Genomic DNA, 25753 nt, shown 5'->3' on the forward strand with positions numbered 1-25753 from the left:
GGCTTTATATTTACACATTTTGGCCCCTAAACAAGTTGTCGCCAAAATATGACCTTGGGGAAAAAATACCCTAAACACGTTTGGCTAGTCTTAAAAAAAAGCTTTGGGGGGAAAAAACATACCCTAAATACGTTTGACCCCGCGATTGACCATTGACCAGTCTTTCAAAACCACCCTTTTTCTTGAAAATCTGTGTTTTTGATACCCTTAACGAGTCCACGCGCGGTCCGCGTCCAAAACTGAAAAAAAAAAAAACCTTTAAACGCGTTTTTTGGTCACGCGTTTGTACAGCAATATATTTGACTGGCCCCCCCGGGGATACATGTATGTAGCAAAAACAAGTAACAGCAAATGACCTATGATAGAGACTGACTCTGGAGAACATGTTCACTTGTAACAGGGAGCTGTGAGGAAGGAGCTGTAACCCCTGTTATTTACACAAAACCATTCATGGGTCTTAAAGCATAACAATTAATCTGTAATACCCCTTTCATAAACCCAATAAAACATATCCTCCAATTAGCCGCCTAAGAGTAATGCGGATAATTCAATAAAAATTGCGTTCACAAACTCCATAAATTATTTTTACGAGCGCCCGTCCTGAAAAAGGCGGATAATCGTCATGACAACTGGACACGCCCCCTCCAATGCAGTTGTGTTGGAAAAGGGTGACCTTGTGACCGCACCATGGCAATTATCCGCATTATTTGGAAATACGTTCATAAACTCAAAATCTTGTCCCGATGCCGCTATTATGCGGATAATAGCAGCATCAGAATAATGCGGATAACTCTTGTCCTCCTCTGATTTTACGACCAAATTATGCTGCTATTAGCCGCATAATTGTGTTTTATTGGGTTTATGAAAGGGGTATAACTTTCCGCTTGGCTTTGAAATCCCATTCTTCTGCTGAGGTGATGTTCGGGAGCCTAGTACCAGTTTTGAAATCCATAGAAATATTGGTTAAATTGCTATTATATAAATGATAAAGCTCATGAATTGCTTGTGATAGGAATAGACACTAAACAATTTCTCGAATTTAACACTATGCCCATCTCTTAATATATGTACCAGAGTCGATCAAAGGAGAATTAGATACAAAAATTCATTATTTGAGAATGTTCCGATCACTTGCCCAAATTTAAATGTCCTGTCGTTTAATCCATGATTAAATCTTTGATAATATAAAGTACTTTGCTTGTGTATGTTTTCGCATGTTTTTTGTATTTTTGCAATTGAAAAAAGTATGAAATTACCAAACTTTGTGACCGTGCGTTCACTCATGAAACACATTACATGTATCATCAATATGGACAGATAACAGTTGATGAGATACCATACACACAGAGTGCATTAAGTGTATTGTACCATGTACACACATACATATACATACAGTGTAAGGTGACATAACATTATTCCTGTGACATTTGCTCCAGTCTTATTCCTCAAAGGGCATAGGGTTAGAGTAACGGGGATGTGTGTATCGCATTGTAATGTGTACACCCAAAGCTTTTCTTTACATTCAACCAATTAAAAGTTATTGTGACTCTATTAGCAGAGTCCAAGGTTGCACCCTAAAATTTGATTTGGCACAGGATGCATTATATCCATTGTGGGCAAAGAGTTGAACACTTACAATTTGGGAATTCCATTATCTAACCTGCCGGTTAACAGATGCAGATTAGCACCTAAATGTAACATATCGGCGACACTTAAGCTTGGGGTCAGACGAGAGCAAACTGATTCCACTCCTTCCTGACACCTCCATATTTGTAATTAAGACTGCTTGAATAATTGTCTACATGCATCTCAAACTTTTTAAGAAAAACTGTAGCATAGAATAATGAAAAAGAGCAAGAACATATAGATAACATGGCTAAAAGTCTTTGTAGTACTCCTTTTCTAGTCAGAACTTTGACTCTTCTTTGACTATACCGTAGGTCCCACAAACTGATATCCATGTTGGATGAAAGAAAATTATACTTCTCGTAGTCACGATTATGATGAAATCCATCTTGAATGCTAATTTTTCTGGAATTCTAAGCAACAATTGATTTCTTTCTCTTCAGTTGTTCTTTCCATATAGCAATATAGAAATATCAGTAATGATGTTCAAACTTTCTCACATTTTCTGCTACTCTCTGCTTGGTCCCATATATGGAAATCGATGTAGGCTTGCGTCTCATTCTTGTAGTATCCCACTGAACCTGAAGTACTTTACATCCTTCTACTCTCTGTCACTCTCCGTCCGGTCCCAGGTGCTTAAATCTATGCAATGAACTTATTGTATATTTCACTTTTTTAAGTCATTTTGATAGGGCTACATTTCCATCTTCCCACTTATGCTCTCTTTGTATGGTCCCACATGCTGAAATTGGTGTTGGTTCATAGATGTACCATGCGTTATGTCAATCTGCTGCAGACAGTCTGTACAAAAGCAGTATAGTTCCACTCTTTTTTCGCCACTTTTAAGTATAAAGGAATGACCTTGTTCTTTTTCCTCTGTAACGCTGAATCTAGTCCCACATGCTGTCCTACGTGCTGGATCTCAAACTTTTCATAACCAGTCTATAATCACACATTTCAAATCCTTTGTGTGTTGCCATTTTGATGAGGCGACCTGGCGTCACCGTTTCTTTCTTCGTGGGCCGGAGGTTGGCTGAATGCCTCGTAGACATTGGAAGCAAAATCCTTCACACACTGCATCAGTAGCAACTCCTGAAAAGTTAAGGAATGATAGGTTGAGAAAGGAACAACTCTGTCAAAGTGCTTAGCAGTACATATACTCTCTTCAAACGGAAATCAAAACTTAAGCATCTCATCCATTTTGAACAATATATGATGATGGTAAAATTTATAAAGAGAGAAAAAAAAACAAATACAATGTACAGGTGAATTGCCATCAGTCAAAACTTTGGGACCATAGAAATCTATTTGATTTACGTGAGATTTTACATAGACAAAGTATTAATGTATGCTTTACACAGTCTGGGGGTGTTTCACAAAGATTTAAGTATGAGTTCGAGTCGCGCTTAAATGCCAATGCGTATATATGTAACGCAATCTTATCGATCCATATGCAGTAGTGCACGTCTCCTTCCATGATCTGTCCAATGTGGCCACACCTTTTATACCGCACGCAACTAGGCATTTAAGTGCGACGCTATGTCGTACTTAAATCTCGGTGAAACACCCCCCTCCTGCGCCCTTAACATTAAGCCTAGCGATTGTTCATGCAGCTGATTTTTACGACCGATCATACACAATAATCAATACAATCAATCGTAGAAATCAGCGATCAATCGTTAAAGGGGAATCCAGCCTTGGCCATTAAATGTTGTGTTCGGAAGGAGAAAAATAAATTAAACGGAATGGTGAAAGTTTGAAAGAAATCGGACAAGCAATAAGAAAGTTATAGCTGCTTTGAAATAGAGATCACTAATACTATGTAGATTTCAAATTGGCAACTGGGTAAGTAAATTATGACAAGGGGCAAGGACAACTTTCTCATAGGCCATGTACTTTATTATCAGGGATTTGTGGCTTTCTCTTAAGTACCCATTCCCCTGGGGCAGTAATCTAAATATAACCCTGGTAGTGTATTGTTTTATGTCCTCATGAAAGAAAAATATAATTTGAAATAAAACTTTTGGGAAAAATGACATTTTAGCCATAATATGTATTGGAGAACATGGAAGAGTAGTCCTTGCCTTACATCACTATGACATCCCATATGCGGCCAATTTGAAGTCTCCATGGGTATAGTGATTACCAATATTTACAACTTTTAAAAATTCATAACTTTCTTGTTGTTTGTCCAATATTGTTCAAACTTTCACCTATCAACTTGTCTGATTTTTCTTTTCCTTATAAAAACAAGTTTTTATTTGGGTTGGATTCCCCTTTAAGCTTTATGTTACAGGGCCCTGGGTCCCGTAACACAAAAGTTAGCGATTATTGGTATGCTTGATTTTCACGATTGATTGTACAATGTAGTCAATGGAATCAATCGTAGAAAAATGTTCTACGATCATTGTTAAGCTTTATGTAACGGGACCCTGGTCTAAAAAGTTGCTTTCACTTAGCCAATGGTCTGTGATTTTGATAAATGATCAACAGTAGACTGTTTCCACTCCATGACGTAAAGAGATGTGTATGCAGAGATTAAAAATAAAAGCCTTGATTTTATAATGTAATTCTAATCAACCTGAATTTCATGAAAGCCATATCAACTTGGTGTGATAATAATTCAATCAAATGTGCAATATTATTAAGTTCTGTGCTTACTCTGCGGTAGTCAAATCCAAATACAAATAAAAGGTTTCCATGACATTTGCTATGGTGACAATTGCTCCGTTAGAGATTCCACACACTAATGGAATGACCAACTTTAACATTGGATTTAATAATATAAAACCCAACTTCTCAGTAAATATTCAAATGATGTATGATCAGGGTTTTTTTTTTTTTTAATTATCGTTCATATATATATATTTATAAATAATGTCATTGTGTTATAATTTGTATTTCCCCTTTTATGTTCAATGTTTATATCTGGTATTCAGTATTTATTACATCATGTATTTTACAATATCATATATATATATTCAGTTTCCAGATTTTGTAAAGGTGGCAGCGCCAATAAGGTTTTCCCTTTCTGGTTGCCTCCTCATTCATTTATAAATCATGTACTTTATTCAACTGTTTCCCAGATTTTATCATTGTAATATCTGCAATTTTCCCATGTAATTTATGTAAACTTTGTATGTGCCTTGTATTTGTTTTTATGATGAATGGAATAAATACTATCAAATCTATAAAAAAATCTAGTATACCTTACCCTGAACCCAACATAAAATCATATTGCAACCCTATACCTACATCTTAGATGAAATGAAGACCAGAGCAATTGTAGTAGGAGCAAATGTCATGCCACCATATTAAGAGGCATAACAGACAGCAACATATTTCAGCGAATGACTTTAAAAAACATCTGATTCGATACAAACCTGGACAAAATGATTTGGGGTATCACAGCAGAGTGCGTTGACCTGGCCGTTAACGATTGGAATGGCTTTGGCCATGGCTAGTTTGAGACCACACGGGCTGCAAGAAAAAAAAATATCATGGAATGTTCTTCAATGTCACACAAAGTATTCTAAAGACAGTAAATGAAGCAGACTGGCCAATCACTGAGAAATAATGAAAACTACATGTAGTTACAACCAAGTCGACCAGGTAGGAAATAATTTCCATTTATAGCGGCTATTTTTTCACACCGCTGACTCTAGAAAAGATGGTCACCCCAAAGCATACAACTTGGATGATAATCTAGGCCATGGCTGCAGCTATCTTTGCGAATACATAAGCGATTTTCATTTTTTTTCATTTGTATCTATTTATTAACTATTCGCATGTTTCTGATACGGCGAAGGTACAGTTGGTGCGAAGCAGCCAGCGGTTATACCTTCTTGTTATGCTTTATTGGTCGATAACAAGAAAACAACAACTAAAGCTAGATGAAAGTGAAAAGGCAGGTGCTGCTCAGCAGCATCAGACATACAGTATCGCTTACGTTCGATTAACAGCTTCAGACAAGTACAAGCAAAGACAACAACTGAAGCCTCCACCTAGATTATTTGCTAGGATGAGGACAAAATAGCCTGTTGCCCTCCTGAAAATGTTCTATGCTGCCAAATGAGCGGAGAAATCATCCACACAGGTACGACCACAAAGGGCGCATGTATTCATTATAATAGAAAACAGACTAAATGTAACATTTATTTTGCTAATTACGAAACGGAATCATGAACAAATCATATATAAATCTATAAATAAATCCTACTTTTCTCATGAAACCATTGTTTGCTGCAAATACAGGTACTTAACTAAGTTAGCTTTAAATGCTACAGAAACATACCTTTCTCCATTTCGAGTTGTAACTGGTCTGAAGAACTCGGCCATGTTGTCCAATAGACGGCTGAACCCGATATCGAGGCAAGAATTCACCACACAGCTAAAATCATGGCTGTAAAGAAGACAAATACAATCAAAACTAAACACTAGTTTTGCAGTACAGTACAGAACAGTGAAATGATGCACCCTGTTGTATCGTTTGGTAAAGAATAAGAACAAGAAAATTGTATAAACCTGATAATGTAAGTCTGTTCATAGCATAGCGATAGTTACAAAAATAAAAATCTTTGGCCCGTATTCTGAAGTCGGGTTTAACTCAAACCAAGGTTTAAAGTTGTGGTTTAAGTATGGACAGCCAATTGTTACATAAATAACTTACGGTAGAGATATCATATTTCAGCTCATTTGGCTCTCAAATCAATCATAATTGTCTAGGAAGTATAAATAGATGATTGTCTTCACCATTGATGAATCAGGAAAGAGGAGAGTAAACATATGAAGCATACAACTTAATACAAATTTTGACACATTTGGCTTCCCATAATTTTAGCACAGAGTCAGACCATGGTCTAAGTTTAACCTGACTTCAGCATATGGGCCTTTGTGTCTGGCATTAGTCAGTAGGGAGGGTAGATACCATTGATTACAATCAGATACTTTGGAATCTTTGAAAAGTATGCATGGCTGTAAAATCGCATTTTAGTAATGTAGAATAGAAATTACTGCCTAGAGATCCAGGGTGAATGTTTTTATTGTTTTCTTCAATAAGGCACTAGTGAAAAACAAAAGTAACAAAAGTTGCTCTAATGGCCACTCATTAATACAGAGATACATTGTACATTGCTCCTAGGGTGTCAATGTCCCTAATGAATGGACACCTCAAAAGCTTTTGTTTCATATTGACATTTATGCACTAACCTTTCAATTAAATCCCTAGTTTCTAATTGTATTGCAGTCAACACAAGCTGGTCTTCGCTGAGCTGACATGCAGATTCCTCTCCATCTAGTCCCTCCGGCTTAAGAAGGTACCTCCCCAGGGGATGAATGGAACAGTCCGGTACCACAACTGTATATTAAGCAAATAAACATGCAAAATGGATAAGCAACATGGAGTACTAAACAAGAAAGGAAGAAGAAAATAGAAACAGGGAAAAAATGTATTCTTTCTCTGATAAAATCAGGAATATTAGAGAAAGAGAGAGAGAGTGAGAGATAAAGGAGAATAAAAGAGAAACTGAACTGGAAATCATCTAGATTATGGAACATCAATACAGCTGGACAGTATTTATCCAAATTATGTGATATTGAAAAATTTCAAAATATTGAATATTCAATTATGGTTTCAGGATTATATTGATATATTGTGGTAACATGATATAACCAAAATATTGTTGATTATGAAAAGTCAATCACTATTGATTCTAAATGTTGTTCTGTATTGCTTTAGAGAACTCAGACCTTTGTTTAATAGTTGTTACCCAAATGTCCGTTTTCCATGGACTCCAATAAAAGCCTCCCCCTTCCCTGCTCTTACTGAATTGCAGCTCATAACTGACATATAAAATGAATTTTCAGACTCGGCGATAAATAGTTTCATCAGCGATGATTTTCTAGAGATAATTGACTATTATTGAAATAAACTAACGGCCAGCACTAGGGGAGATAATGGAATCTTTCTGTGACAAGATAGAGAAAGAAATAAAGGTAATGAAAGGGAAACCGATTGGAACTGGGAAATCAACTGAAACTAGAAATCATCTAGGTAAAACATTCTCAAATTTTCAATCAAAACAGATAATGGGCTCACTAACCTTCTCCTCCATACTGTGTTGTTTCAACTTGACCTCTGACCTTTGCTATGATCTCCTCCATGTCTGAGAGGCTGAGGAGTTGCTGTAATGATATGCTACAAAAAATCAAGTCATTAAACGTAAGTTCATGATGAATGTGAACTGTATCATCAATCTAGAAATAAAAATCTATACAGTATATATATATTTACATTAATCTGTGATCTGTGGCTTATCTACCTCCCCCCCTAAAAAAAACCCTGTAAATCACTATATGTATGACACCACCTGTGATTATCTGATTATATGTAAGCCCATAATCACTGCATTATTAAGAAATGAACATCATTTTCATAAATAATTTAAACAAGTGGAATGCCTCTGGCCGTCTCACCTGCATCACGCGATTCAATATAGCAGCAGTGCTGATTTTGAAAACTACTATAACTCGCACAAGATGTTCAGTGATACTTGGTTACTCGTATTTCCACGTTTTATGAATTAGACCAATACACTTATAGAGATATGATGGCAATTCAACAAATACCCCCAACGTGGCCAAAGTTCTTTGACCTTACATGACCTTTGACCTTGATCATGTGACCTGAAACTCGCACAGGATGTTCAGTGATACTTGATTACTCTTATGTCCAAGTTTTATGAACTAGACCAACACACTTTCAAATTTATGGCTGTAATTCAACAAATACCCCAATTTGGCCAAAGTTCATTGACCCTAAATGACCTTTGACCTTGATCATGTGACCTGAAACTTGCACAGGATGTTCAGTAATACTTGATTACTATTATGTCCAAGTTTCATGAATCAGATCCATAAACTTTCAAAGTTATGATGGTAATTCAACAGATACCCCCAATTCGGCCAAAGTTCATTGACCCTAAATGACCTTTGCCCTTGGTCATGTGACGTGAAACTCATTCAGGATGTTCAGTGATACTTGATTAACCTTATGTATAAGTTTCATGAACTAGGTCCATATATTTTCTAATTTATGATGACATTTCAAAAACTTAACCTTAGGTTAAGATTTTGATGTTGATTCCCCCAACATGGTCTAAGTTCATTGACCCTAAATGACCTTTGACCTTGGTCATGTGACATGAAACTCAGGCAGGATGTTCAGTAATACTTGATTAACCTTATGGCCAAGTTTCATGAGCTAGGTCCATATACTTTCTAAGTTATGCTGTCATTTCAAAAACTTAACCTCAGGTTAAGATTTGGTGTTGACGCCGCCGCCGCCGTCGCCGTCGCCGTCGGAAAAGCGGCGCCTATAGTCTCACTCTGCTATGCAGGTGAGACAAAAAAGCTGTGCTGTTGCTACGGCAAAGGTTGACGCAGCTCAAAATATTGCAGCGGAAACTGTCATTTGCTGCAGTTGCTTTCTGCGGCATAGTTTTATGAAACGCAAAGTTAAGTGTTTTTAGTTTTGCTGCAGATACCAAGGTTTGATGCTGAAAATGGGAGTTGCCGCTGCGGCAAATGCTTTATGAAATGGGCCCTAGATGAGTGACAGATTGCAAAAAATGTATGTGTGGGGAGGGGTTTAAATGACATTCGATGTGGGAGGGGGGATTCATCTACATCTGTCATATGACAATTTCATCATCGACTGACACCATGACATTAGTTTTAAGTGGAAGGGAAACACTGGTTTCTGTTGACTCTAAAAGAATGAAAACTTGTCAGTGCTGACAAGTTTCATGGAACGGCGCACATATATATCCAGATTCATAATGTTATACAGTGCAATTAAGGTCACACACGTATAATTAGTTAAAGAACTAAGTGTGTAAATATGACTTTATGAATATCAGAGCTATTAAATTTAAGCACTTTGACCCCCCCCCTCAAAAAAAAAAAAACTCTGTAAAGGGTTAATACTCACCTTCCAACAACATTCTGCACAACTTCTCTAACATGGTTGATAAGCTCGGTCAAACCTGGAAGTAAAATCATCAAGGAATAAGAGGATGATTATCATTAAAAAAAATGACAGTTTTGTTTGGTTAACAAAATGAGGATTTACAGGTCATAAAGGGTACCATGTTGACATGGAAAATGTTGGCGACACTATTTCAGTCATAAATAACATGAAATCAATTGCTTTTAAAACAGTTGAATTAAAAATAATGATACAGTTATAAATTTTGGCTACATACAGATTTTGCATTAGATTTGTGATTTTTTTAAATCACTTTTTAAAGAAATTTTAGGCCAGACACTAAAATGTCGCCTAACTTTGGAACTGCGTCCCCCACATCGCAAGACTTGAAAGAAAAAAAGTCATGAAATGTTAAGGCACTATCTCTCTTGTGTTACAGGTTTATCACATAAAATGTTGGGGGGGGGGGGGCTAAAAAGTTAAGTCAATATCAAGCAAATGAGAAAAGCTTGAGTAATGAATATGTTTCTACTGTATTAAATTTATTCATTATTATAAAGCACCATATTGGAATTTACATTTTGGTTCCCCTATCAGTGGAAAAAAGAATATATACATATTTTAAACATGTATGTAGCAATATCTTACTGCAGATATATCGTACTCAAATTATAATGATAATTTGTCTAAAGCTTAAATGCAGGATATCATTTCATGATAGATATTTTCCAAATATACACCCAATAATGAATTATGGAATGCCCAACACAATTAAGTAATTTAAGTTGAACTCACCATCTGTTAATAGGTACTGTACCATGGCAAGATATTCTTTTTGTACATCCTGGGTGGCATGCACCTTGTAGTACGTCTGAAAAATTAACAGAAAAAAATACATACATATGTCGAAAAGACATCAATAATACAATATAATACATAAATACTTCATAAATGATTATGAAAATACATGCATCCAGCTTGAAATGTTGAACAAAATGTGGAATGATAATGAAACCAACACTCTCTGAAGTGCAGTCACCATCTTTATAATTAATCCAACAGAACACACCCAACCGCTGCCCTTCCCTCCTGTACAACACACTCAGTACCCCACCATAATCTCATCCCAGCCAGTGTATCAATGTATCCACCATACATGGATTAATTGCCAATTGGTCTACTGCCAACTCGTCCACTCATGACATGGCTACCTTCATTTAGTCTAATGCCATTCCTTCCACCAACATTTCGTCTAACAACCATTTGGTCCAATAACCATTTGGTCCAATCATCACTTCGTCTAATCACCAGTTTGTCTATGACCATTTCGTCTCATGACCAGTTGGTCTAGCATCCATTTTATTTTCATTCATTTCGCCCAATTAACACTAAGTCAAATTAGACCAAATGGTATATGGACTAAATGGCTATTGGACCAACTGGTTATTAGACAAAATAGTGAGTGGACGAAATGGCTATTGGACCAACTGGTTATTAGACAAAATAGTGAGTGGACGAAATGGCAATTAGACCACGTGGATAGTGGACGAACTGATGGTAGATCAAATCATAGTAGACGAGTTTGCAATTGGACGAATTGACATTAGACCAATTGAAAATAAACCCATAAATGTAGTCATTTCTCTTCATGCATGTTTTCAAAACAACACTATGCAGTCCCCATACCGAGGGCACAACCCATCATGGCCCTGAATACAAGTCCGAGGGTTACCTTGCCAACCTCGTCAGAAGGGAAAAACACTTTTTTAACATGCAAAAAAAAGGGGTGGGGGACAATCATGGATCATCTCCACTTTCTGAAGCATTTTCCCATAAAATGTTTCCTGGCATTAAATTAAAAAAGATGGATCAAGGTCACCACAAAAAGGAAATCAAATTTGTTTGTCGGGGGGGGGGGGGGGGGCTGTGGACCCATCCCCCAACAGGTACAAACTAGTGCTCCATGTCCAGTACCTACCAACAAATCAGCATTACTACGCTAACCTGGGTCCCGTTTCATAAAGATTTGTATAACAAATGCACAATTTCTATCACAAGTTTACAACCGGCCAATCAGATTGAATAATTTCAGTAGCTTTTAACTGTTATTGCAAATTTGCAAGTTTTATGACACTGGCCCCAGATCTTCTTCTTACCAGGCCATTCTTCCCAGCCAGGGTATCAAGATACATGTAGCCCCCTAGAATGTTGAGCTGTACTCTGAGGAAGGCTGTTAACAACACAGTACTGTATACAGCTACCACCATTCGTGTGAAACCTGACAAAAAAGAACAAACAGACAAATATAACGATAGAAAAATGTTTGCCCTATCAAAAAGTGATAATTTCTTTTTTTTAAATGAAATAATCAAGGCATAGTATGTGAAAATGTGCAATACATGTACATGACAATGAAAACTGACAAAAAGGGACATAACTTTCAACGAGTTTTAGAGTTCTAGGTTAAAGAAAATGTTCTAGAATGATATGGGCCACAATTCTTTAAATTTCTGAATTCAAATTTGTTCTTTTTATGTACATATGTGTGTATTTACCATTAGTGCCTTCTTTATGAACTTAATAGATTAGTTTACTAAAGACAAAAAAACAAACAAAAAAGAAATCAAATTTGGATACTTACTAACAACTTTTAATTCATTCCACACCAAAACCTTGTTTTCAGTTCTGCAAAATACAAATATAATAGGAATTCATAATACTTCTTGTGACAGTTTTGTAGTAAACGTACAGAATCATAAAAGACACAAAGCTCTATTTTGTACTACTTGTTTGGATTGGCATTGTAATCATTGTAAAAATAATAATCCTGTAAACCCAAATGCCAAAAAAGGCACTTCAATTGTCACAAGCTCCTGACAACGGCGACAAACCACTTTACTGGAGATATTTCAACGGGCTGGAAATTCGCAACTACTTTGCAACTCGAGATTTTGTTAGCTGCTGAGACTTCCAATAAAAAATTGCAGATCTCCAAGTCATTGTAGTTGTTCCCTTTTCAAAAAAAAAACTATATGAAAGTAGCATCAAGTCTCTGAGACATCGGCCCCGTATTACAAAGAGTTATGATTGATCCAATCAATCGTAACTCTATGGAAATCCATCAGTGTCATAATTTTTTCTAAAGGAAATGTGCAAAATGTCCTTTGTAAACAAAGGAGACCACACCGAGCTGTCAAGAAATCAATTAATTTATTGATATACATTCATATCTAGAAAAAAATTTGAGCAAACATGCATTTTATATGTTGACCTTGCTGGCTTTCCATAGTTGCGATTGATCGGATCAAACGCAAGTCTTTGTAAGACGGGCCCCTGAGATACATCTCCAATATGAGACTCTGGACGGAGTTGTAGACTACCGTACCTTTAAGATTGAACATGCTGAAATTTCATCTCTCTATCCCAATGTATCATTTTACAATCGATCTTCCTTGAAGTATTTATTTTCCTCCCAGTAAGCGATGCATCTTGAATTCTTACCCTGACTTAAGTCTCTGTATGAGCTCTTCTGAGTTAAGATGATGAAGAAGCAATTCCCTCAGCTTAGGAATCATGGACAGCACTAGATTTGAAAAAAAAATGTACATAAATTTACTTACGTAAAATAAATGAATCTTCCCTTTAAAAAGACTATTACTTGTACATGTAACTACATGTATGTATATGAACTGTAGGCCTATTGTTTAAAGATATAATATAAAAGAAATAATCAAAATTACTGCGTATAAATTTTAATCAAGTTATCTGATATTTCAATTTTTTTATAATCATGAAAATGTAACTATAATCAATAAGAATGTGCTTGAAATGAATTTCATAGCAATTTCACCTGTCCACAACTAACGGTACTCCCAATTTTTTTTTTTTTAATTACAGTAATTCAGTGGATTATCCAGTCAAGTTTCATTTTAATCAATATTGACAGACACTGATACCCCTTTCATAAACCCAATAAAACATATCCTCCAATTAGCCGCCTAAGAGTAATGCGGATAATTCAATAAAAATTGCGTTCACAAACTCCATAAATTATTTTTACGAGCGCCCGTCCTGAAAAAGGCGGATAATCGTCATGACAACTGGACACGCCCCCTCCAATGCGGTTGTGTTGGAAAAGGGTGACCTTGTGACCGCACCATGGCAATTATCCGCATTATTTGGAAATACGTTCATAAACTCAAAATCTTGTCCCGATGCCGCTATTATGCGGATAATAGCAGCATCAGAATAATGCGGATAACTCTTGTCCTCCTCTGATTTTACGACCAAATTATGCTGCTATTAGCCGCATAATTGTGTTTTATTGGGTTTATGAAAGGGGTATGAGTCGTTCACTTTCAAACAATCGCTTAATTTATCATGAATCTACATACATATTACAGTTGCAACTGTCTATAAATGCCCTGGAGTTTCATACCCTTTTATCTCTAAACTGAGGTCAGTCGTATTGGTGCATATAATTGCCAAAATTTTGGGCTACGTCCGTTTCGTCTTCTTTCCAGTTTGTCTACTACTAGTTTGTCTATGTTTGTCTACTAAAATTTTGGTCTAATTAATTGCCATTCAGTCTATGTACCATTTTGTCTAAATTCTAGTTAGGCTTTAAATCTCATTTCATTTCGAATCAAATTGGTGTATGGTTATAGATGAACTGTTTATTGACAAAGTAAAAGATAATAAGCAGCCGAAGCAGAAATTAGACCAAATGGGCGTTCAGCGAAATAAGAATGAGACAAAGTGCATGTACATGTATTAAACTAAACATGTAGACCAAATGGCAATTACACAAACTGATAGTAGACCAAATGGGTATTAGAATATGAAATAAGTAGACCAACTGCATGTAGACCAAATACATGACTAAAAGGCATTACCTGTCACATTGCAAGTTCGCTGGTTGCTCTCGAAATGGTGCTGTCTTCGAGCCATTGCAAGGCATTCTGCTTCTTCCGTCTCTCTCCATTCCTTCAACTTCCACTCGGCATACTTGTACAAAAGTGCTGCACCTGTAGAATTGTATAATTGTTTATCATTGAAAATAATAAATGAAAAAGTGATTTGGAAATGTGCAATATATATACATGTCACATCCCCTCCTTTCTTAAAATGGATGTAGAGTAAAACAATGTACAATGTACAGGCTACATCTTGTAATTAAAGTAATCGGAGGCAGGAGGGGGACTCCACAATCTACTCTATTTGTAAACTTGGAGATGCTGTGGCTGAGTAGTCTAAGGCACCTGACACATTAAAGTCCGGGGATTGATCCCCGGCCATGGCACTTTATGTTCTTATATCCTACTTCATATACATGTACCCATCCAGTAACTACATGTAAGTGGGCACTTGTTTAAAACAAAACAACCCTCCCCCCCAAAAAAAATAAAAATACAAAAATACAAAAATAACACCTCCCGTAACAGAGAGAGAGATGGGATTGCTGAATTGCAGCGGAGTAACTAAAAGTCGGAAAAAGAACAAAATGGTGGTGTCCATGCATAAGGATTGTGACGTCAACTCTAGTAGCACTTGTTCACTGCAACCACCTTGCCTGTCGGCATCTACATGTACATGTACATGTAGTATACAACATAGGCCTACATTTAAACAATTCATTGAAATACCATACAGTTACAATTTTATTTTTCATTAGTTACTTGGGGATTATTTTTGTATTCACCAGAGTGCTCAAAAACTTAAATTTTGGGCATATTTTTGTGTAGGCCAGGGAAAGTAAAATTTCAAGAAAATTGTCATTTTTCAATACCTATTCTTAATTTAGAAATAATAATGAAAATAATTCAATTTAACTAAGAGCCAAGATATAGGATGAATAGTTGTGAAGAAACCTGACAGTGTAAAAAAATCAAGCATTTGTCCCCCAAAACAAGAGAGAATAAGCCAAGCATTGAAACCTTTCCCCACAGGGCGCAAACAGGAGAAGTAACAGAGAACAAGGTTACTAGCAATAACCTTGTTCATTGAATGAGTGGTATCACATGACAGTTTTGATATATATCTGTACATTTAGGAAATGCATTGTACATGCAGTCTAAATCATAGAGTGGTTCATATTCTCATAGTCTTTGGTGACACTGAATTTATTATGTATACATTTTAGCTGTCCATCAGTCTGGAAGAAATTGTACTGGTGACCTCAGCCAGGGGCCAGCCACCGGTGTACTTTCCGCTTCAACTCAGACCGATCCACCTTTAACAAATTATACAATCAACATCTAGATTCTAGTTATTTTTCTGCAATATCATGAAATACGTCACTAGTCTATTAACTGCCATTTACTTTGTGAGGCATTACTGCTGGTAACACCTTTCAACTCCCACTATGTTTTTGTTTAACTCATTTGTAGTAGATGTATGACGTGCGTTCGATTAACGATGTTACAAAATGCTGTTTTGAAGAACAATTTATGGATGAAAATTATTAATATTATTTAACAAATCATGAAATTTTAAACTTGATTAAAAATAATTATTATAATAATAATAATTATCTATAATCACGTATTAGATTTTATTTGTTAAAAAAGATTCTTATCTATAAATTGTTCTTCAAAACGGCATTTTGTAACATTGTTATTCAAAGGTACGTCATACATAAGTGGTTCAAGGATCAAGCCTATTGTATAATTTTGCGTTGTGTACAAATGGATCGAGGGATCTACATGTACATGTACATGAGATTGGTCTGGTAAGAAACCTCAAATTTTTTACCTTTTTATTAACAAATTTTTGGAACCTCCATACACATCATAAGGCATATGAAGGTGTAAAGATAAGTAAAATCACAAACATTTACGTGATTTCTATCTTTGTTTACATGTGTCTCTAACCTGGGGGGAGAGGGGGGGCACTCAGTATGTAATGCGTACTGGGTATGTGCCGCAGAGGGGACCCCCCATTTTTACACTCAAATTTCCGTTCCAGGGCATAGCATTTTCATCTTATTGAGAAAAAGAACAAAGAAAGCCGCATTTTCTCCTTATCAAGAGAAAAGAAATCCGCTCACAAAGTTTCGCATATTTTTCGTTACGCCGTTCCAGCCGCATTAGTTCGCTACAATGAGCTGCAATTTCGGTGAAAAGCTGACGCAGAGCGCTGTCCGACCATCGCCTCTGCGTGTATCGCCGGGCTAGCTGCATGCTAACACACAACGCTAGCATCAGTTTTTTTGTTAGACGTCTTCCGGCATGCTGCGGGACTCGAACCAACACACGTTCGCGTTGTCGTTGAGATCTAAGATCTCGCAATTCGTGTGAGTGATCTGGAACAGGCGCTCAGTCTAAGTCTAACCGACGGCTGACAGAGGTGAGGCACCTCGCTGCCTCATCAACAGGGAAGCTCTCTCTTGTGTGTTCTTCCTCTGCTAAGGTCGGAGATCAACGGCGCCGTTGGAAGGGCCGCAATTCATTTAAGGCTCTAAGTTGCAATCATGAAGCACTGAGTAAGTTTTGACGTGTTGTGTGGAGGTTGCGTAAGAAGTATAGAATAAGCGTATGTAATTGGGCTTTTGTGTTGCAGCTAATACGCCCAGGAGGTAAAAAAAGGACCGACTCTACAAAAAGAGCACTCTAGGCGACACCCCAATACTTACCCGCGTTAATAAACTGGGACTCCACTCACGCGCATTTGGGCCGCCCTAGCTTAGAACTAAGCAATATTATCTAGAAATTGTTAAACTCTAGTCATAAAATATGTTCTATTAAATAAATTGATAATGTTTAATCGGTACTCACCGGTTCTTTTGTTGCATTTTCAGACCATTTCTCACAATTCTTCGTAAATATTTGCGGCAAATTTTGTCGCCATAGACAGCTATACGTCCATCTTTATTAATAAATGGAGCGCCCTTTACGATAGTTGTTAATGCCGCGGAGAAATCGTTAGGCATTTTGGCCGTGTTCAAGGCGTTCTTTCTGTTTTATTTTTTATATTGAAGATTGTGCATTTGTTGAATAGCGCCGTCTACGTCAGGTATGAGATCGAGTGTATAAATACACTCTTCCAAAATAATTATGATTCTGACCTGGCGCTGTTTAACTTCAATCTCTTTCACCTAAATTAGCGATGAATGCTAGCATTATAAAATATATATTATTAACGTCTGACGAAAAGAATAATCAACCGATCAGCTGACGAGAACGCGAATCACGTGATCTTCATATCAGCTTCGATCGCGAGTCAGAAGTGAAGAGCAACTGCCCAGAAAATCAGGAAAAAGCCGTGAAAATGTAAGTTCCCCTTCATTTCTTTCATTTTTTTGTTGTTGCTAACGATGCATTTACACTATAAAATTATAATTTAAATAAGAGAAAGGAATATAGCTTGTACTTGTGATATAATATAGAAATATCCTGTTCTCAGAGATTTCTAACCAAAAATACTAGTGATGTCGCCTATGACTATGAGGTCCATACATGTAATGTTTGGACCTCATTGGTACTAGGAGTGCAAAAAGAGCAGGGGTAGATTCACTCTAAGCACCAAGGCTATTAATTCCTGTGTTAAAAAAGTGAGTGCACGCGAATTAAATGTTGGACTTAAATTACTAGATCTTACCATGGAGCTCCATGACAAAATCTGTTCTTAAATTAGAATCTAGATATTACTAAATTGAAAAAATGAATAAATAGTACTCGCCTGGTCTTTTCTTGGGGTATTGAAGCCTTTTTGTCCAGAACTTGCTCAACTTTTGCGGCAAATTTTGTCGCCATAGGGTTGTGCACATTCTCGTTTAGTACTGGTTGTCACGTGACACGGCAATGTCGTTAGGCTGTTTGGCCTGTATTCAAGGCGTTCTATCCGTTATGATTTTATATTGAATGAAGCAAATTCCATCAGGTATAGGCCCCTATCAAGTCAAAATCGATACAGGGATCGAGAGGGGGGGGGGGGGGGGGTGGAGCCAAAAATTTCCCAGTCACATGGTATGAAAATGATATTTTTTATGATTGTCCACGATCGATCATTAGGGCAAACCCGTGTGTGGCAGTACGGTAGCGTGATGAGTAAAAGAAAAATGAAATAAAATAAAGAAAGAGGGCCAATGTAGGCATACATGGCGCGTGGGAATAAAGTTGCTTTATATGTTCCAAGCGAGTGAAGCAAGCGAGAAAAAAACTTTTCGTGCAAATCTAAATTTGAGATAGATATCTTAACTTACACTTTTCCTCTTCTTTTCATTAATTCCCTTCATTTCTTTTTTATCTTGGTTGTAGAACTTTCGGGGGCCCCTAGGCCTAACCCTTCCATCGTGTACCCCCAGTGCAATATCAGCAGGTGGGTCTCGATAACTCTGGATATTTAGCAATTAGACCTATTTATAGAAAAACATAACGTTAATGTTTTGACCCCTTCCCCCCAAAAAAAGGAAAAACAATAATAAACTAAGTTATATACATCCCCCTTTTCTCATTTCGCTTTTTATTTTCTCTATTCCCTCCTTATTTTTTTTGGGGGAGGGACCTTTTCGGGGGGCACCGCCCCTAGCTACGCGCCTACCAGATGAAGAGGCGAGCGAGCAAAACCTTTGTCACTTTTATTACAAATATCAATTTTGCAATAGATTTTGACATAACATTCGGAATTATTCTCGCATGCATTTTCTTTCCTTTTGCTTTTTTATGGCCTTTTATTTCTCTTCCCTTTCTCTTTCTGTCTTTCTTTCTTTCTTTCTTTTCCTTCCTTCATTCCTTTTCTCTTATCCCGTTTTTTTTTTGGGTGAAATCCACTGGACCGGGGATCAAGGGCCAGCCTGCATGCCCCCGGCGGTTTACGCCTCTGCCGTGGATGTAAGCTATATATACGCATGATCTTAATCTTCATTATGATTCAAACTATAGAGGCGCATCCAAGATTTTCCAAATTAAGTAGGGGGGGGGGGCGGGGTGAATTTTCTCAAGTAAAATTTGACAACTCCCAAAAAAGGTTCTTACTAAAAAAAAAAAACCGGTCATTATATTGTCTCGCGTAAAGTTTGACAAGTTAAAAAAAAAGGGTCACTCAAAATGAAAGTCATTTTGTCCCCGTAATATTCGGCAAGCCCCCCCCCCCCCACAAAAATAAGAAAAGGGAAAGTCATTTTGTCCACGTGATATTTGGCAACCCCCCCCCCCAAAAAAAAAAAAAAAAAAAAAAAAAAAAGGTTTTAACTATAGCAATGATCGAAGGTCCTTTTGTCTCGCGTAAAATTTGACAATTTTTTTACAAAGTTGTCACTAAAAAGAAGGTCATTTTTTCCACCATTGATTATATTTGGCAAGCCCCCAACCCCCACCCCATAAAAAAGTTTGTCCCTAAAAGTGATGTATAGAAAGTCATATTGTTAATTTGTTCCCAGTAAAATTTTGAATTTGGCAATTAAAAAAAAAGGCCAAAAAGAGAAAAGAATATGAACGAAATATCCCCATTACAAATAATGCTGTACGTGATTCTCATGAGGGGGGGGGGGGGGGCACATAACTAGTATTAATAACATATTTAATTCCAAAATGTTTACTATAAATCTCAAAAGGGGGAACGGGCAGAAATGCTCACCCCAACCCCCCCCCCGCCACTGATTCCAATCAATAATGACTTTTCTCTGCAATACTGATGCTTTGATAGGTACGCCACTGATAATTCAAATCTTCATCCAAATCTGTTGAAACTTACCTCAACATAAAGAAAATGTGTCACCCATTACGATGATGCATTGATTAAGACATATGATGAAGAATAACTCAAGTTATGATTTTTTTTAAAAATGATTTCTAAGTATTATCCATTCCGAACGAATTGTCGACCATCGAGTATCAATCACCACCGCGCATGCGCATTCGGGGATTGCCAATTCGGGGCGGAGATTTTACATCGCGCATAAACGCTTCTCGCGGCATGGTGACGAAGCGTAAGTGCGCATCATTTGTGAATGAGATTGGTCATTTTCGCGGCGCTCATAAATATGCATGTGCGTTCATGATACGCATATATCGCAGTATTTTGTTGTTTTGCAAGGCACAGTGTGCAAGACGATTGATTTGAGACTTGAAGTTAATTTCACATGTTTTAACTAGATTATCTGAATTACAGTGCACAATTACGACATGGAAGACCATTGGGATGGATTTCAAATATAATTGTAAGTGAGTTGATAACATTTGGTTTTGCATCTTTCTTTTTTCAAGTTGTTTTGAGATCGAGAATTTTTTCTTTCATTTTAATCATCATTTCTTGTTTCTTGTCTGTCCACCGCAATTTTTTGTAGTCCTATGTTAAATTTTCCCCTTCAGTACACTGATGCTTGAAAGTATGAAACCGAAAAATGCACCCCCCCCCCCGCGTTCATCCTTTCTCTCGATCCCTAACAATAACATTAAAAAGGATAATTACATAAGCTGATACTAGATAGAGTTTTGACAAGTTACTAAAGTCGTTTTTTTTTTTTTTTTTTTGGAGAGGCGGGGTGGGGGGGGGGGGGGTGATGTAATTCCCATTTTTCCCCCCTCATTTTTTGTTTTTATTCGTGACTTGATATCCTTGCCTTTATGTGATTTCCTATGCATGCTCAATCCTTGAAACTTTACATAATTTTAAAATATTTTTACAGATCCATAGTACACCATACAGAACTTTTTTTAAAGGAGCTAGTCTCAAGTTTGTCTCTCTGTTTTGTTTCCTTTTCTGTGAGTTCCTTTCTTCTCATTTTGTTCCTCTCCTGTACTAACTTTACAACCATTTGCTTTTGTTTTTGCTCCTCTAGCCTCACTTTTTCCCAATTTCATTGCATTCATTATTTTGTTTTCTCTTTCATCTACAGGAAATTTTTGTAGCCAGGAGGCTGTATCATTTGATGAAAACATCAGTTTGGATTCGACCTTACCACAGAAATGTTAGGGGCCCTATGAAGCGTTGCATCCGCTCTGCCAAACTGCCTCTCACCCGAGATATTTGTAGAACTACACGATGCACTTTCTGCAGCAAGATCCAGCTAAAGTTGTGATGAACTAGCATATAATAGATTTCTTATATTCATAACATTCATCATTCCAGTTCTTAATTGATATTTCAAAAGTTTAATAAATCACTTTTTAATACATGCATTTAATATATTTCTTATATTCATATCATTCATCATTCCAGTTCTTAATTGATATTTCAAAAGTTTAATAAATCACTTTACATGCATCATATTGAGCTGTACACTGAATCTTGCCTCATAAGATCATTTGGCTTCATCTCTACATAATACCCCCCCCCCCCAGCAATAAAAAATGAAAATCTAATAAAACAATAGAGCTGCAGGCAGTAGCGTACCTAGGATTTTTCACAGGGGGGGGGGGCAAAATCGTCCGCCCAAAAATTTGACAAGCAAAAAAGTCTTCAACCACAAATAAAGGATTTCGTACCAGAAAAAAAAATTACAAGCCAAAAAAAAAAAAAGGTCCTCAACAGGTTATTAAGTACATTTCGCACCAGAAAAAAAAAGGTCTTAAACTTCAAAGGAGGGGGCCACCGGTGGCTCATCAGGGGGGGGCAGGGATACGTCCCTTGCATGGGTTGTGACTCGTCGGGGGGGCAGTCTGCCCCCCCCCCATAGGTACGCTAGTGGCTGCAGGTCCACCCACCCATCTGTATCAACCATTACCTCCAATGAGAATACCTAATTTTAAATTTTATTGAGCAACTTCATTAATACTGTTAAAATATCCCAATTTATATTTTTATGTGGAGTTAATTAATGTAACCAATGCCAACAAGGAAAAAAAATAAAATGAATACTTTCATGTGTCAGTGTGGATTTGTCATTTCTTTTTTAAATTTATTTTAACATTCAGATCTGTATGTGTATCCTTTTGAAACACTATGTTCCTTCTCTTCTCTACTGCATGTGCCAAATTGTTTTTTTTTCGCTCATACTTCTTAAATAAATCATGAAAAAATTACATAAAGTCTAAATAAAAATATGTAAACAGACATACAAGAAAAAAGTGTTAGTTTGGGGTGATAGAAAATGTTAGAAGACAGTTGGGGGGGGGGTGAGATAAATCAATTGTTTCTTTCTTGTCAATTTAAAAGCTGCAATTCACATTTGTGAATAATTAAGTAGTTGGTAGAACAATTCCTGCTTAAAGTTGCAGTCTGAATGGAATGCAGGATCGCCAAGAACAAAGCCCAGAGGCAGAGGTGGGGTTGGTTTTTTTAAGGCGGCATTTCCATCACGCTTTCTTGGAACCACAGATATTCGACGGCTCAGCCCAAGTCTGTTCATTGTTGGGCCCCTCGACTTCAGATCAGTAAGTATTGCCATGCTCAAATGGAGATAAGAAATTAATCTGAATGAAAATAAAAATATGAAAACAAAAGAAAATTAAAATGATAATGAATTAAATTAGATCTAGGCCATTCATTTTTAAAATAATAAAAATGTAAAGATTGATTAGGCCAAAAGAAATCATGTTACATGAATTTTCAACAGAATATAATCATCAAATAATAAATCAAGACTAAAGTAAATTACCTAAAGTAAAGGCTAAAATTAGGTTCGAGAAGATTCAGAAAGTTGTTGCGTCATTTGCCATTTTTTTTCAATATTTTATTCAATCAAAATTAATGTGTGTCAGTGTGGGATATATTTCTGATTTCTACATTTGTGTCTGGTTTTCAATTCCTAATTTATAAAAAAGAAAAAGTTTTTTTAAATCAAAGAAATACCAGACATATCACGGTAGACGGTCTGCTACACAAATTCCAATGCGCAGGACTACACACCGCGGGCAACCAAAAACCCTAGCAGCCGCCATAAATGAGCCCGCGAAACGCGTCGCCAAACTTAAAAAAAAATCCCACGAAACAAATAGCAAGGGCGTTTAACATTCGTCCGTGGCAAATGGTGGCAAGAAATGCTGCCATGAATGAGGTAAGAAATGAAAGCTTACGACTTCAATTTTCGAGTAGCATATGTATTTTTAGCGTAATATGTCTGATAATTCCATGAAAATAACATATAATGATGATTTGATGCATAAACTGTACTTACAGACTGTTTTAGTGCAATTTTTGTTCCGATCTCGATCCTCCGTCGCAAGAGCTAACCGTGCAGTATAGCTGAATGCATTGGGAAGATGATGTTATCGTTTTCATTCCCATTGATATACGTTTACTATCCTAGACAGGAGACTCAAGTAGGGCTTGCCGTTATTGCTCGCACCGGCTCCCGAAGCAGCTTGTCGCCATTTTCGTACGCGAAAATGATGACGCGAAAATCGCGCCCTCTCGCGCTAGAGTAGCGTACCTAGCTTTGAAATCAAGATACTGAAGATTGATACGCTTAACATAAATTATGAACGTCTGACAAAAAGATAACCAACCGATCACCTGACCGATCAGCTGACCAGTACGCGTATCACTTCGGAGTTGATCACTCGTTGCAGCTGTGTGGAACGCTCACCGAAAATCAACAAAAAGGGCCTGAAATGTAAGTTTAACAATAATCGATTTTAATTTCAACTATTTTTACAACTAAATAAAGGTTTGCCGTCCGAATGAAAGGTATATCGGATAACTCTAACTTGTATTAAGGTGTACATTTACCAAAGTCTTGGGTTGGAAATCAGAACAGCATTGTCCAACCCATAATTTGGGTAATGTCGCCTATGAGGTCCATACATATATGTTAATGTTTGGACCTCATTGGTACTAGGTCTAGGAGTGGGTAGATTCAAAGCATGGTCCAAACTGCCTTGGTGTTGGGATTAGCTTTAACCCGCTGGATAAGCGTGAAACCACTTATTCAATTGCGTGCATATCACACTAAACTGGTAATATCCATTTGTGTGTGCACACATCGGATGGCATGTTCCACATACGGTACCGTACGCACATTTTGATTTATTGCTGGCAAAGTTGTCCAGACCAGAGTCACTCACACAAAAATAAACGAGTGGGAACGTCATCACAAAAATTCACATATCGAAATTCAGAAAACAAAAAAATAAAAGTTAAAACATACCTCCTGCAAATGCACCAAGCACGAAGAATTTCCTTCTGTGACGCTTTACAAAGTTCCAGATGCTCCCCAACATTGTACTCTAGGCGTGTAAACTCCTAAATTGTTAGAAGAAACAAATTAAGTCGACGTATTAAGGGTCACAAGCTCACATTGTAATCGTGATCGCGTGCGCGTGAGCGAAACGAGAAAATGTAAACAATAAAATAGACTTTGATCATCTCGTCCAAATAAATGCATTCGCTTCGCATCAAGCGAAAATACAAGATCGCTATCTCTCCCTCGGAGACACGGTACAAAAGTTCTCGATGTGAGTTGCCGAAACTTCTTTGGTCGATTTGACTGAGGTTTATTTTCCAGCAATTAAGGACAAAAACTGTCACTGGCTGATTGATTTTCAAACATGTACATTTTGTCTTTTATACAGAAATAATACAAAAAATAATTGTTATAAGCTGTTTTGTCCGTGATACAACGCTGGGTTCTACAGTGCGTATCAAAAAAAAAGTTTACACTTTAAAAAAGCCCGGGGAATTCAAAAATATACAACATGTGGGTAAACTTTTCACATATAATCTTGGGTTTGGGTCTCATCTATCCAATGAAAGTAAAAGTTTTGACAGAATGTTACACTTGAGTGAGCACTGTCCATTTTTGTAAAGCTCGCAGAAATCTGTTTGCGCAGAAATGCTCGTTTTCACGCTGTGTCAAGGGGAAAGGGCGAAATCAAACTTACCCTGCGAAAAATCTCTCATACATTTCCCTTGCTCTTTTAGTCAATTGAAATAAAACGGATACATTCAAGCATTTTGCAACAATTTTGACACCCAAATTGAAATTTCAACATTTAGTAAGCACAACCTTTACCCTTTTTTGTGCGAGCTGGATCTGAGGACATAAAAGTTTATATCAGACATCTCCAGCATTTTTTCACTAAGTTTTTATCATTTAAAGTGGGTTTACATTTCATTTTTCATTTAATACTTGTTTCTCCACACTTTTCCCAAGCTTGACAATGATTAACAAAATTAAAATCAAGCCTAAGCCATTTCATGTAAATCACAGCTCAATGTAAAGCAAATATCATCTCGATGGCCTCGGTGTGTGGGGGAGTG

The 25753-nt window shown here is 36.9% G+C and overlaps 1 protein-coding gene across 1 annotated transcript; it reads right to left on the minus strand.

Moving 5' to 3' along the window:
• Positions 1 to 873: 873 nt before the first annotated feature.
• Positions 874 to 24797, minus strand: LOC129279945 (peroxisomal biogenesis factor 3-like). The gene is made up of 12 exons (XM_064112011.1): positions 24642 to 24797; positions 14509 to 14640; positions 13115 to 13196; positions 12255 to 12298; positions 11770 to 11891; positions 10409 to 10484; positions 9617 to 9671; positions 7728 to 7822; positions 6835 to 6982; positions 5921 to 6028; positions 5010 to 5106; positions 874 to 2718 (listed from the first exon to the last, which is right to left on the minus strand). Exons 1-12 carry the CDS (start codon positions 24712 to 24714, stop codon positions 2584 to 2586), a joined length of 1167 nt encoding a protein of 388 aa, XP_063968081.1. The 5' UTR covers positions 24715 to 24797; the 3' UTR covers positions 874 to 2583.
• Positions 24798 to 25753: the final 956 nt, after the last annotated feature.

This window comes from Lytechinus pictus, chromosome 17, assembly GCF_037042905.1.
Source record: "Lytechinus pictus isolate F3 Inbred chromosome 17, Lp3.0, whole genome shotgun sequence".
NCBI lineage: Eukaryota > Metazoa > Echinodermata > Echinoidea > Temnopleuroida > Toxopneustidae > Lytechinus > Lytechinus pictus.

Excerpts from the sequence above, each read along its gene's own strand:
- LOC129279945 (XM_064112011.1), bottom strand. The coding sequence starts at position 24,714 with ATGTTGGGGAGCATCTGGAACTTTGTAAAGCGTCACAGAAGGAAATTC. Across the intron at positions 6,029-6,834 it reads ACTAGGGATTTAATTGAAAG|CCATGATTTTAGCTGTGTGG; the intron begins GTTAGTGCATAA and ends TCTTCTTTACAG. Across the intron at positions 2,719-5,009 it reads CCCCAAATCATTTTGTCCAG|GAGTTGCTACTGATGCAGTG; the intron begins GTTTGTATCGAA and ends TTAACTTTTCAG.